This window comes from Pelophylax lessonae, assembly GCF_965119305.1.
Source record: "Pelophylax lessonae genome assembly, chromosome: 5".
NCBI lineage: Eukaryota > Metazoa > Chordata > Amphibia > Anura > Ranidae > Pelophylax > Pelophylax lessonae.
In genome coordinates, this window is record NC_138772.1 from 386,252,741 (window position 1) to 386,266,083 (window position 13,343).

At 37.7% G+C, this 13,343-nt stretch overlaps 1 protein-coding gene across 9 annotated transcripts in view; it reads right to left on the minus strand.

The window, feature by feature from the left end:
- Positions 1-215: 215 nt before the first annotated feature.
- PTPRM (protein tyrosine phosphatase receptor type M) overlaps positions 216-13,343 on the minus strand; it is a 974,793-nt gene continuing 961,665 nt past the window's right edge. For 3 of the 9 annotated variants that reach the window (XM_082259726.1, XM_082259728.1, XM_082259725.1), the window contains one exon: positions 216-863. In XM_082259726.1, the coding sequence (XP_082115852.1) occupies positions 810-863 (54 nt within the window). In that variant the 3' untranslated portion in view covers positions 216-809. The remainder of the gene's footprint in view (positions 864-13,343) is intronic. The other 6 variants (XM_082259730.1, XM_082259727.1, XM_082259729.1 and 3 more) reach the window with 2 other exon arrangements.

The window sequence follows — 13,343 nt, forward strand, 5'->3', positions numbered from 1 at the left end:
ATACCTTTAGATGAAATGTGTGGCCATAAGGGTATTTAAGGTACATAGCAAATGTTGGGGAAAAACTCAATTAGCAATAATAACTGTTTCTATACTCTTTATATTCTGTATATGGAAAATATAATTTGTTATAATTGAACCATCAATATTTAAATATCAAGACAAAAGATGCATTTGATAGATTTTTTTTTTTTTTTTTACGTATCCTGTTCTTTTTTTGCAAAGTCATTTATTTTTTCAAATAATACAAATAAAGTCATTATAATTCAACAAAATGTGTCCCATTAAATGCAGTTTAAAACAGATAAATAAGTGTCATGTTTTCTGTCAAACACATTGGTGTACAAATGTAATAAAAATATGTAGGTCAGAGTGCTGAACTGCATTTTCCACAGAACACAACAAAAGTAAAATAAAATAAAAATCAACACTGTTGTAGTTAAGACAATAACAAAGTAAAAAAAAAAAATATAGGATCCTTCATAAGAATGGAATTGTGCTCATTCGTTTACCAAAATCTGCTGCTTCGTTCAGGCAACTTGGTCGCTGTGGATAACCAATCCTTAAACATCAAGGTGCATCTTGTCCAGAAACAGCAAGACAGTGGGGGTAAAGGCAGTGCAGGCAGCTTCAAGATAACATTTTCCAGCTCCTCAAAGAGCCATTTATAAGAAAGCAAAATAAGCAGAACACTGAAGTTTTCATTGTATATACACAAATATCAAGGAACAATCTCCATTGTTCTTGTTGAGATGAAGGTGAAAAGTTTTTTTCTTCTTTCATTTGCTTCCATTGCCTTGCTGAAATAGTCACACAGAATTTAAATATTCCAAAGCCACTTCATAGCAGAATTTGTATTGATCCTGAAACAGAAGAGAATACAAATTTTCTAATCATGAGGGAAGACTGGTATAGCAGATAGGTAACATCTTGGCATAATGACATTTTCAAGCCTATTCGGTCAGGCTATCTTTGTGAGGACTATTAGATCTGTACAGATGGAATTATCTGCTCAGGCTTATGAAAAATAAAGCTAGATAAAGGTCCAATTGATGCTTACAAGGATCTGGCAGATGATGAAATCTCTGTGGCTATATGTGAACACAAAGCCACCGTTTAAGGAAAAGTAATGTCGCGGGAAACGCCAACAAATTCTATCACTGATCAGATCAAAAAAGAGCAGCTTTACCTCTAAAATGACAATAGGTAGCAGGATGGTCAATTATACTGCAGATCAATGAGTCTTACTAGCAGATATCATTTATTGGTCAGAAAGCTTCTTTGATACCTACTAAAAGGCTTGCACTCCATGGCCTACCATGATAGCATCAACTACCTAGCTGCTCTAACTGTAAATGGTAAGTTGCATAACCACATCCCAGGGATAACCTGATGCAGAAAGACTGGGTGCATTGGTCATGGAATGTTATGGAATGGGAGAAGGTATGGCAGTCTTGGGTCTTGGGCTCTGATTAATGCTAATTTTTTTAGCAAAGACTCTGGAGAATAAAATGTCGGTCGTTGCAATATTTTTTGTCACGCAGTATTTGCGCAGCGGTCTTTAAAACGGCATTTTTTTGGAAAAATTTTGAAAAATCAAATTTCACTGCATTTAAAAAATACTAAACAGTAAAGTTTGCCAATTTTTTTTGTATTTTGTGAAAGATGATGTCACGCAGAGTAAATAGATACCCAACATGTTATGGTTTAAAATTGCGCACACCCGTGGGATGGCGACAAACTACGGTCAATAGAGATCTCAATAGGCGACGCTTTAAATTTTTTTAACGATTACCAGTTTAGAGTTAGAGTGTAGCTCTTTTTTTAATTATTGCTCATGCTCTGGCGATCCCGGCGATACCTCACATGTGTGGTTTGAACAGCGATTTCATTCGTGGCTCGACTTCCATATACGTTTTTTTTTTGTGTGCGAGCTAACGGTGACGGGGGCAGCTAAAATTTTTATTTTTTTTTTCCTATTTATTTTATTTTTTTTTAACTTTATTACAGGTTTTTTTTTTTTACATTTTATTGCTGTCACAAGCAATGTAAACATCCCTTGTGACACCAATATGCAGTGACAGGTACTCTTTATGGAGGGATCGAGGGTCTAAAAGACCCCAGACCCCTCTACTACACTTCCATGTATGCAAAAGGCTGAAAACGGCGTTTTTGCATACAGCCGTTTTTTAAATTCGCCGCCTTTTGCAGCACAGTAACCCGGAAGTGACGTCAAGCCTCCGGGTTACGTCATCGGAGACCCGATCGAAGCCGTTTCCGGCTTTGATCGGGATTCCATCCAGCCGGCGGATGTGCCGGCTGTGTGCTCGGGGCTCCCGGTGGGACGGGAGCCCCGAGCAAAGTCACGGAAGGCAGGGGGAAGGGGGGGATGTCCCCTCCCGCTCACCCGGGTAAAGATCGAGCGGCTCCCGAGCCGCATCGGTCGTTACTGACAGAAAGCCGACCGTCGGCTGTAAACCGCAGTACCGGGATGGTGCCTCTAGCTAGAGGCATCATCCCGGTATACTCCCGCAAAGTTAGCCGACGTACCCCTATGTCACTTTGCGGTAAGTGGTTAAAGAGCAACTCCAGGTAAGCAGCTAAATAAGCACTTGATATAAGTAGGGTAACTGTATTACAGATGAAAGGATTTGCAATTTTGTGATCTATGCACCCCAGGCACACAACAAAGCCAGGAGCTTGACCACTTCCACTACAGCTGCAGCACAGATTTGTCAAGAATACACCCTCAAGTGCTGATATCGGTAATGAAGGAGGAGCAGCACAGTGGTAAGTTAAGATTCCCTGTCAGCAATTGTGAACTTGTTTCATATCAAGACAAGGTATGTAAATTCATTTTAATATACAAATGTATAGATTGATTCCCTAAGCAAAACCTAACTGCATTATTTTGTGTTTTTGTGCCTGCCTAGACTTCAGCTTTTGGAATACCAGTGACACAAAAAAGAAAAATCTACTTTTCAGTTACTTTCCTCAGTTTCCTAAAAAGTTACAGTTAGGGAATAGATTTTGCATTGAATTGCACATAGCATATAAAATAATGTGTTTTTTTTTTAAAACATCCAGCCACTTTATTACAGAATATATATAACTCAGTATACATACTTTGATTCTAACTTTATTTTCCTCACATGAAAATGTACTTTCTGATTCTCATCTTGCTTGGCAAATGTTATAAAAATTGTGATATGTCCATGTTCCAGTTTGCTTTAGCTGAAGCGCTTTATTGCACAGAGAGTACAAAAATTCAAATGTGGGAATGCCAATTTTGAAGCTTTATTAGAACACCAGAAAAAAAAAAACAGTCCAGACATCTGTCAAAACTATTTATCTCTGCACATCATGAGATAACTGTAATGTCACTAGGACTGAAAATAATACTGATTATGCAATGTTGCCAAAATCAGCTATCTCTACCATATCTTGCATCATTATTCTTCAAGATTCAAGCTGCTTTAACCAATTGCTGACCTCCTGCTGCGGATATACTGAAGCAGGCTATCTGGGCTGCGCAAACCGACGTATAAGTACATCCGCCCCCATTAGGGCCGCCGGGCACTTGCGATTGCTTCCCGTGGAGAACGGCGGTCTGCCATTGTAAACATGGCAGACCACTGTTTTGTCAGCAATGAACACAGGGCTCCTGTGTTCCTCCTATTTAGGAACACAAGTCCCGGTGTTCATCCCATAAGACCATCCCCCAAACAGTTAAAAAGCATGACACAGTTAACCTTTTGATCACCCCTGGTAATAACCCCTTCCCTGCCAGTGTCATTCATACAGTAACAGTGCATATTTTTAGCACTGATTACTGTAGTAATGTTATTGGCCCCCTAAAAGTGTCAAAAATGTCAGTTAGGATCTGTCCATCGCAATATCACAGTCCCACTTAAAATTGCTTATCGCCGCCATTACTCGTAAAAAAAAAAAAAAAAAAATACATAAATCTTTCCCCTAGTCTGTAGATGTGATAACTTTTGTGCAAACCAATCAATATACACTTATTGGGATTTTGTTTACCAAAAATATGCGGCAGAATACAAATTAGCCTAAAATGATGAAAAAAATTGATGTTTACTTTTTTTTATTGGGAATGTTATATAGCAGAAAGTAAAAAATCGTTTTTTTTTTTTTCAGAATTGTCACTCTTTTTTTGTTTATAGCGCAAAAAAATAAAAATCGCACAGGTGATCAAATACCACCAAAAGAAAGCTCTATTTGTGGTTAAAAAAAGGACATCAATTTTATTCGTGTACAGCGTTGCACGACCCCCCAATTGTCAAAGTAACGCAGTGCCCAATCACAAAAAATGGCCTGATCATTAAGGGGGAGACCTTCCGGTTCAGAAGTGGTTAATACAGTAGTGATCGGGGCCATCACTATTTAATAGCTTCATCAAATTTACTAAGCTCTGGGGAAAATTAGTGTAACTGCACTTGCCTCGTACACTGTTCCTTTAGTAAATCCACCCCCATGCCTTCCTTGGTGCAGTTCCTGGCCATTTTTAACCATATTATGAAACACAGTACTAAATATAATACTGCTCTAGGTCTGTATACATTCTATCCTGGTAAACCAGATGCTTGCCCAGCTTGTCCCTGATAATATTTAAAGTGCAAAAAAAAAAATGGATGATGGCACTTCAATGCAAACTTGCAAATATTTATTGTGTCACAAATTGATGCAAGGAAAACAGGAAAACAGATCATCTAACGCGTTTCTAAACAGGGCTTAGTCATAGTCCGTGATTAAGCAATGTTTAGCATGAAAGGGAAAAAAATATACAGTCCTTTATACAAAATCCTCTACCCACAGTTGATCCAGAGGAAGGCAAAAAACCCAGCAAAGCATGATCTAATTTTCAAACGCATTTCTAAACAGAGATAAGTCATAGTCCATGACTAAGCAATGTTTAGCATGAAACGCATCAGAGGCATCCTTTCCGGTTGTCCTTGCATTGATTTGAGACACAATGAGGATTTGCAAGTTTCCATTAGACTGCCATAATTTTTTTTTTTTACATAGTTACATATAGTTAATAGTTAGTCCAGTTAAAAAAGACCATCTAATTCAACAATAAAGGGAATAAAATATACAATCCTTTATACCAGGGATTCCCAAACTACGACCCTGCAGCTGTTGCAGAACTACACATCCCATGAGGCATTGTAAAACTGACATTCACATACATTACTAGGCATGATGGGAATTGTAGTTCCTGAACAACTGGAGGGCCGTCATTTGAGAATCGCTGCTTTATACAATATCCTATACCCACAGTTGATCCAGAGGAAGGCAAAAAAAAAACTGCAAAGCATGATCCAATTTGCTCCAGCAATGGAAAAAATTCCTTCCTGGTTTCCCAAGAGGCAATCAGATCAACGTTACCTATAATAGTTAGTATCCACTTGTATTATATACATTTATGAAATAATCCAAGCCTTTTTAAAGCAATCTACTGAGCTAAAAAGAACCAGCTCTTGAGGGAGTCTATTCCACATTTTCCCAGCTCTTACTGTGAAGAAGCCTTTCCATATTTGGAGATTAAATCTCTTTTCCCCCAGATGTAAAGAGTGCCCCCTTGTCCTTTGTGATGACCTTAAAGTGAATAACTCAAAACCAAGTTCACTATATGGTCCACTTATTTATACATGTTGATCATATCCCCCCTTAATCTCCTCTTCTCAATAGAGAATATATTCAGTTCCTCTAATCTTTCCTCATAGCTGAGCTCCTCCATGCCTCTTATCAGTTTGGTTGCTCTTCTCTGGACTTTCTCCAGTTCTCCAGTTCCCCGATTTCCTTTTTGTGAACTGATACCCAAAACTGAACTACATTTTCCAGATGAGGTCTTACTAATGTTTTGTACAGGGGCAAAATTATATCTCTCTCTCTGGAGTCCATGCCTCTCTTAATACAAGAAAGGATTTTGCTCACCTTGGAAACCGCAGCTTGGCATTGCATGCTATTAGTAAGCTTATGATCTACCAGAACACCCAGATCCTTCTGTGCTATGGATTCACCCAGTTCTACTCCCCTAGTATGTATGATGCATGCATATTCTTAGGCCCCAAGTGCTTAACTTTACATTTAACAACAATAAACCTCATTTGCCACATAGTTGCCCAATGAAACAGTGCATTGAGGTCAGCTTGTAAGTTGGAGACATCCTGTAAAGATGTTATTCCACTGCATAGCTTGCTGTCATCTGCAAAGGCTGAAAAGGTACTCTAAGGCTACATTCACACCTGAGCGTAGCGTTTTTCACGCGTTTTTTACCGCGATTTTACCGCGATTTTTGCGGCGTTTTTTACCGCGATTTTACCGCGATTTTTACCGCGATTTTTGTGCAGGCGTTTTTAGATTGAATAGAGATCAATGGAAAACGCCTGTAATCTGCCCAAAAAGAAGCTCATGTACTTTTTTGAGCGTTGGGCGTTTTGTAAACAGCGTCAAAACGCTCAGATGTGAACAGGGGCCATTGAAATGAATAGGATTTGTCTTGTTGGGCGTTTTGAGAGCTGATCCTAGAGCAGAAAAACGCCCCAAAAACGCCCCAAAACGCCTAGATGTGAACGGAGCCTAAATGCCAGATCCTATATAATTTATAAATATTTTAAAAAACAAGGGTCCCAACAGTGAACCTTGGAGTACACCACTAACAACATTAGACCATTCAGAGTAAAAATAATTAACCACTATTCTCTGAATTCTGTCTTTTAGCTGTTATTTTTTTTTTTATTGTGGAACAGTCTATTATACATCTGTGCCAGGCATGTCTGTTACCCCCCACATTACAATCATGGAGACATCACCTGGGAAAATTAATTTTAGACTACTCCTTTGAACTTTTCAGAATTCTGACTTGGTTCCACTAATACAAAAAATGGTAGCATACAGACCCATAACGTTTTTTTGCCTTTGAAGACCCAGTCCAACTGAACAGTATAAATGGTCCAGACAGAATGTCCTCCATATCTGCCATTAATTTCCTATTTATGCAAGGATTGGGCACATTTGATTAGTCATTGCACAGTCTAACTGTTAGATCGGGCGAGGAATATCCCCATTGGTCATAAACAGCATTAACTTGATAGGAATATCTGATTTACCCAATGTAACCTCACTATGCTGGATACAGTGGAGTAATTCTGTACTAGGAGAGTATTTTTTTTTTGTGTAAAATGTACAGGGATATTGGGAATGCTATATGACCCTAGGACCTTGAATAATGTCATGTAAAAGCAATAAGATAAAAATAAGACATTATAGTGAAGTGATCCTGTTGATTATATTTCCATTCTATGAGAGACTGAAATACACACAACGACAAGGGGATGGCACATTATCTTCAATTATTTCCATATTTTAGGTTTAGTATGTGTTAGTTTAATGTGGCCATTTGTGTCGCAGATGGGCTCCTTATGGACTATGTTGTAAAAAGACACTGCTTTTGGCCTTAACCAGATAAAATCAAATTAAAAAAACAAGTCAGCTCTCAGTGTGCTACATACTATTTGTTTCTTCGGCAGATGTTATAATAGTCTCTCCTACAAGAATACAAATTCAATAAAGCATTTGAACCTCAACACTGAAACATTTCTACAAATGTACTTGTTTTGTCCAAAAAAAACAAAAATAAAGGTCACTCACTGAGAACCAGGCAGGCTTTAAAAGAGAATTAAACGGAAAAACTAAAAGCAATATAGTACAGATGGGATAGACTCTTATTCTGGCCAGATTTCTGGCAGGTTTGAAAGTCCTAAGAATCTTCAGATTTAAGATCATTTTATCCAACTTACCCTTTTCCCAAGGGATCCCTGGGGAGTTTACAAGTTAAAATAATGCAGTATATTGGATTTTTACAGAAGCCGATTTGAAAACTTTATGTGTAAATGGGCTATAAAGTTTTTGTCTAGTGACGCGTGGTCTTCTTTGTGGCTGGTAAATTTTCTCCAGAGGAGGAGATATGCATTTAGGCAGTGTTGTCTCCCAATCTTCCTGTGGTGCCTCATTAGTAAGTGACCCTTAAGTTCAATTTTGTGGACAAACCAGTAACACCTTTTAAAATTTTTATACGCAAAGGTCCCTGCATTGTATTTGCACTTAAAAGCTATGCATTTATGCACAGTCTAAATCCAAATCAATACAATAATACCATATGAAAAAAACGTTATGTCTAGAAATGACAAAGTAGAGCAATTTAATAAAATCTGGCAAGCATTGATATTGGCTTCAGATAGCCTAGGACTCTTCAGTACTATCTCCCCTTTGCATCACAGGTCCTAATGATCTTTCTCCTTAACACTGTCCATATGCTTGATTAGTCGTGTGTATAAAGGTATTGCAAGGCTTGTGTTGCTTATCAATACTATGTGATTTGCTGAGTTTCTCTTAGTACCCTGAAGGGTAATATTGGCAGTCACAGCAGTTGTTCCATCTTGAAAATGCTAAATGCATTTTTTTTAACATGAAAATGGTCCCTGCTGACCATGGTAATACTTTAATGTATTTACAGAAATGTTGATAATAATCACATGCTGGCACACCACCATGTGTAAGAAAAGTCAAAGTCTTAGTGCTGGGTAGAACATACTGTTATAATGTTTGCCTGTAATTACATGGCTTTTTTTGCATATTGGTTTGCTAAGTGTTAAATTTAACTTTTGTATCACTATTGTAGTATTCCTTTAACAGGTCGTTTAGAACGGTGGCAATAATGTAAATAACAAAAATTTGTATAAATTAGAATGGGGTAGGATGTTATTGATGTGCATCGTGATAAGGGTGAACACAGTCCCTATATTGCTGTTTTGCAGAGTTGTATAAAGTACTCGAAACCCATACTTGAGAAAAAGTACAAGTGCTCGATCAAAAAGTGACTTGAGTAGAAGTGGAAGTGCTCAATCAAAAAGTGACTTGAGTAGAAGTACTAAAGTATTCAACATTTTTTGTACTTAAGTATTGCAAGTAGTTTTTTTAAAAATTTTGCTACTCAAGTACTGAAAGTAAAAGTACCAGTAGTTTTGAAAAAAAAATTGCTACTCAAGTACTGGAAGTAAAAGTACAAGTACTGTGTTATGTAGTTATTAAAGAAAGAAGTCAAAAGTTTGAACATCATATTGTTTTTTATTATTTCAAATGCAGCTTTTATTTATACATACAGTAGCATTTATTTTCGTATGCACTGATAATACACACGTTTTGAGCTTCATGAAACCTGCCATCTACTGTTCTGGCAGTGGTAATTTTTATAATAGTAACGAGTAACTATGCAGCACAAAAAAAAATATCGGAGTAGAAGTATTGAAATCATCGAAAAAATGTAGTGAAGTAAAAGTGGAAGTAGGAGAAAAAAATTCTACTCTAGGAAAGTACAGATACCGCCTTTCGGTACTTAAGTACAGTAGTGAAGTAGTTCTATTTAGTTACTATACATCTCTGCTGTTTTGAGACATAAATTTCACTTTATGTTTATATTGTCTTTTGTCTTTTAACCATATAGGTACTAAAGAAAAACAAACAACTACGCCAGCAATCAAAAGGACCAAAATGCTGTGTGGAAACACCTAGTGCATTAGCCAAGGATAATTGATCAAAGAAAGCAAAAAGCCAAATGAAAACTCACAAAGGACAGACGTGACAAGCATGACAACAAATCAGCTGGACAACCAGTGTGGCAACGTGCGACCAAACTATGGCAATATCGGCAGGCTGACGCATTTCGTGGACACATGCCCTTCCACAGCCTGCCGACGTTGCCATAGTTTGGTCACACACTGCCACACTGTTTGAACAGCAGATTTGTTGTCATGCCTGTCACTTCTGTCCTTTGTGAGTATTAATTTGGCTTTTTGGTTTCTTTGATCAATAAACCTTGGGTAATGAACTAGGCGTTTATATAGGTACTACACCAAAGATGACTTTCACCTTTTATTGTTCCCTATTGCTTATACTATTTGCATCAATTCTGTGTCTCTATGGTAAATACCAGGTCATCTTGATTTTTTTTTTTTATATTGAATCATTCTTCTTCTTCTTTATCTTTGTATATTACATCCTGGTACCCATTGTTAAGCCTTAATAATAACCGATAAGTATACTCGCATGCTTAAAATGCATGTAAACCCTAAAAATGAAATTTAATGTATTTGGTTATATTTGTTCAATAAGTGCAACACATAACTGTTGCTTTTGCCAGAAATTGTATGAGCTGATAACTTCCTGTTCTTACTGCCTGTGTAGAAGGAGGGGTTATGGAGATAAGGAGGAGGGAGGAGATGAGGTTCTTTGTTTGTGTTCTTCCTAATCCATCAGGAAATAGGCAGGGCTGACACCATTTACGTAGGAATTCAGTGTTGTCATGTCAAAATAGGAAGGTAAGAGTACACTATATTTTTGCCACATCAGCAGTTACATTTCTTGCATTATGTTTAAAATGATAAAACATAGGGAAATATGCATGTATTCTAGAGATGTACAATTTTTTTTCAATATTTTGCTTTAACATACACTTTAAGTGTGTGCTGGTGCGCTGACTATGCTGGGCTGCAAACACAGGGGTGGATTTGCTAAAACTGGAGAGTGCAAAATCTGATGCAGGTCTGCATTGAAACCAATCAGCTTCAAGGTTTTATTGTCAAAGCTTGAACAAGCTGAGGTTCGAAGATGATTTGCTATCATGCACAGCTGCACCAGGTTTTGCACTCTCCAGGTTTAGTATATCAACCACACTGACCAGGAAAATCACTTACACACCATCATCAGTTATCTGTTTCGCCCAGTTAGGCTAGAATTAGATGTGTGTCTAAATCCACTTCTCTTCTGAAGAATGATTAGCATAAAGATCGCTTTTCAAAGGTGATTGACAGGCGGTGAGCAGTCGGTGTGAGGACTCTTCACCACCTGTTTTAGCCTAATTTTTGTCAACAAATGTTCTGCAACTCACAAAAAGAACTCAACCAAGCTCTACCACTGTATCTAAAGAAAGAGTGAGCAGAGTGTTGGTGCCTGACTATAGCATTCAAAAAAGATTCTAACGCATTTAAGCCAAAGCTATTCTCATAGCATCACGCGTTAGCATCTTTTGTATTCTACTATTGCGGTTGTGTAACAATAAAGTCTATTGATGAAGAAGCTTATTATAGTTGCCAACTCATGTCTATTATAAATGTGCTCCAACTGCGTGCATTGCACACAGCTGCAGGGCATTTGTGGCACTTCCCGGTTCACTTGAATGAGTCACGTTTGGTGGGCTTGCGTCCACTGATTACGATAGGTTGAATCGTTTTTGCCATGAATGTGAAACAAAGCATTGCGACTTCAGCATGCAAACACCCCCGTCCACTTCCAATGCAGCTTAAATGGAGGCAGTTGGGCTGCTCTACTGCACATTTTTACTGTTTATTTACAGTTAGCCTTAAACACTTTAAGCAAGTTTTACAAACTGCCCTGCTGGTGAGAGCGCACTAATACACAATGACCTCAACATGCTTTTGTGGTTGGCTGACCATTATTTACAATAAGCTGTCTTGGCATAGACCACACTATTGCAATGATCGTTTATTGTGGAGCTAGCATCCAATACAATTTTTCATGTTAAGTGCCAGCATACTAAGTAAGGGGTGTGTGTACAATGTTTTTATCTTCCTTTAACTTCAGAAGACCAAATCTATCTCTGTTAGGTCACTATATTGGTTCAGTGGCTACTTCATTAGACAAGATGCTGTCCCAGGAAAGAAACCTTCCTGGTGCATGCAGAATATTCTTTATAGTCCTGGCTGTGTGTATACAAATTATCCAACACAAATCAGTCTCTGCTTAAGAACTTCCATAAAGATACAGTGTGAGTCAATGATCATTGGGAGGGGGAGACAATGGGAATAATCCCTCATGCCTTCAGCAAACGGAGGACATCATTCCCCAAATCTGCCCCTCCTAAGACATAATGCCCAGCCACACTTAGTAGAATTAGAAAGTACTGCTATTTTTCTGCACTAATTTGCTTCACAAAATATGCAGGGAATTCATAAAACAGCAGAGTGCAAAATCGAACAAGAGACGAGGCAAACGATGACAAAACTTATGGTACAATTGGAAAATGATAGCGTTGTTGTCTCAGCGATGTATTTATGTAGACTTGTAAAGTTGCTAATAGATCTGCTTAAAGAGTGATGCAAAACCTTCAGAGTTCAATGAACAAATTATAAAATGTAATTACTTTGAGAGGGACAATTGACAAATGCTTGCATACATACAGTATTTCATCAGGGGCACAAAAACACCTACGTGTAGGGTTACAGAAGACTGCACCTCATTACATTAGACAGCTTCTATTTGCATTAACTACTGCAGTCACAATTAAATACAATATTCCTCAAGTTAAAATAAAAGCTGGCTGGCTGGGAAAATGCATAAAAAATGTATTATTTAAAACTCTGGAAATTCATTTCACAATGTTGCCTTTTGCAAGCATACAGATGCGCTCGGTGGGAAGAATATTAAGCATTGTTCACAATTCAATCTTGGAAACTAATGAGAAAAGTACTGATCTGGGTACTTTGCGGATAAAGGAAGCATACAAGCTCTGAGAATGTGAAGAGTTCCTGAGCAGAGATAAACAGATGCCAGGTTCATGGTTCACAATCAGAACACAATCTATTGCCTTCTTATACAACTAGTCTCTGGCAACATGGAAAAAGAATTACTACAGTGCTGGAACCGTGCCAGTAATTTGCCATTATACTCAGTGACATTATGTTATGCCTAGGTATTTGTTATCATGCATTAATTGAATAGATGGCTTATATTTTGAATAGGAATGTGGCGCATTGTGATTCAAGCAAAATAGATGTGCTTCCACAGACATAGATAATAAAAGGAATTTTATTTATATTTCAATTTTTCTGCTCTCTCTCCTTTCAGTTTGCGGCTGCAGTGCTGCTATTAATGAGTGTTTTTAGACAAAAGAATGTATTGGTTGATTGAGAAATCAATGATCTTTTGAACCTGATTAAAACAAGGCTTTTTAAAAAACCCATGCCGACAAACGGGATTGAGATTTAACTAAAAATGTAATTTTAACACTTGAGAAGGCAAACAAGGGACCTGGTTGGAGCACACTGCCTAAATGTTTTGGACTGGAGAATAGAGATTAGCATCTAACCATTGAGTTACATGAAATCTAGACTTTTTATCACTTCCAAATAATTAAAGTAACAAATGATTTAGGGGAAACTAGCAGCACTATAGGTTACATGAGAAGCGATGGGAGCACGTGATCAGTTTTTCATCTTGAATAAAGTGGTTCCCAATGCTAATCT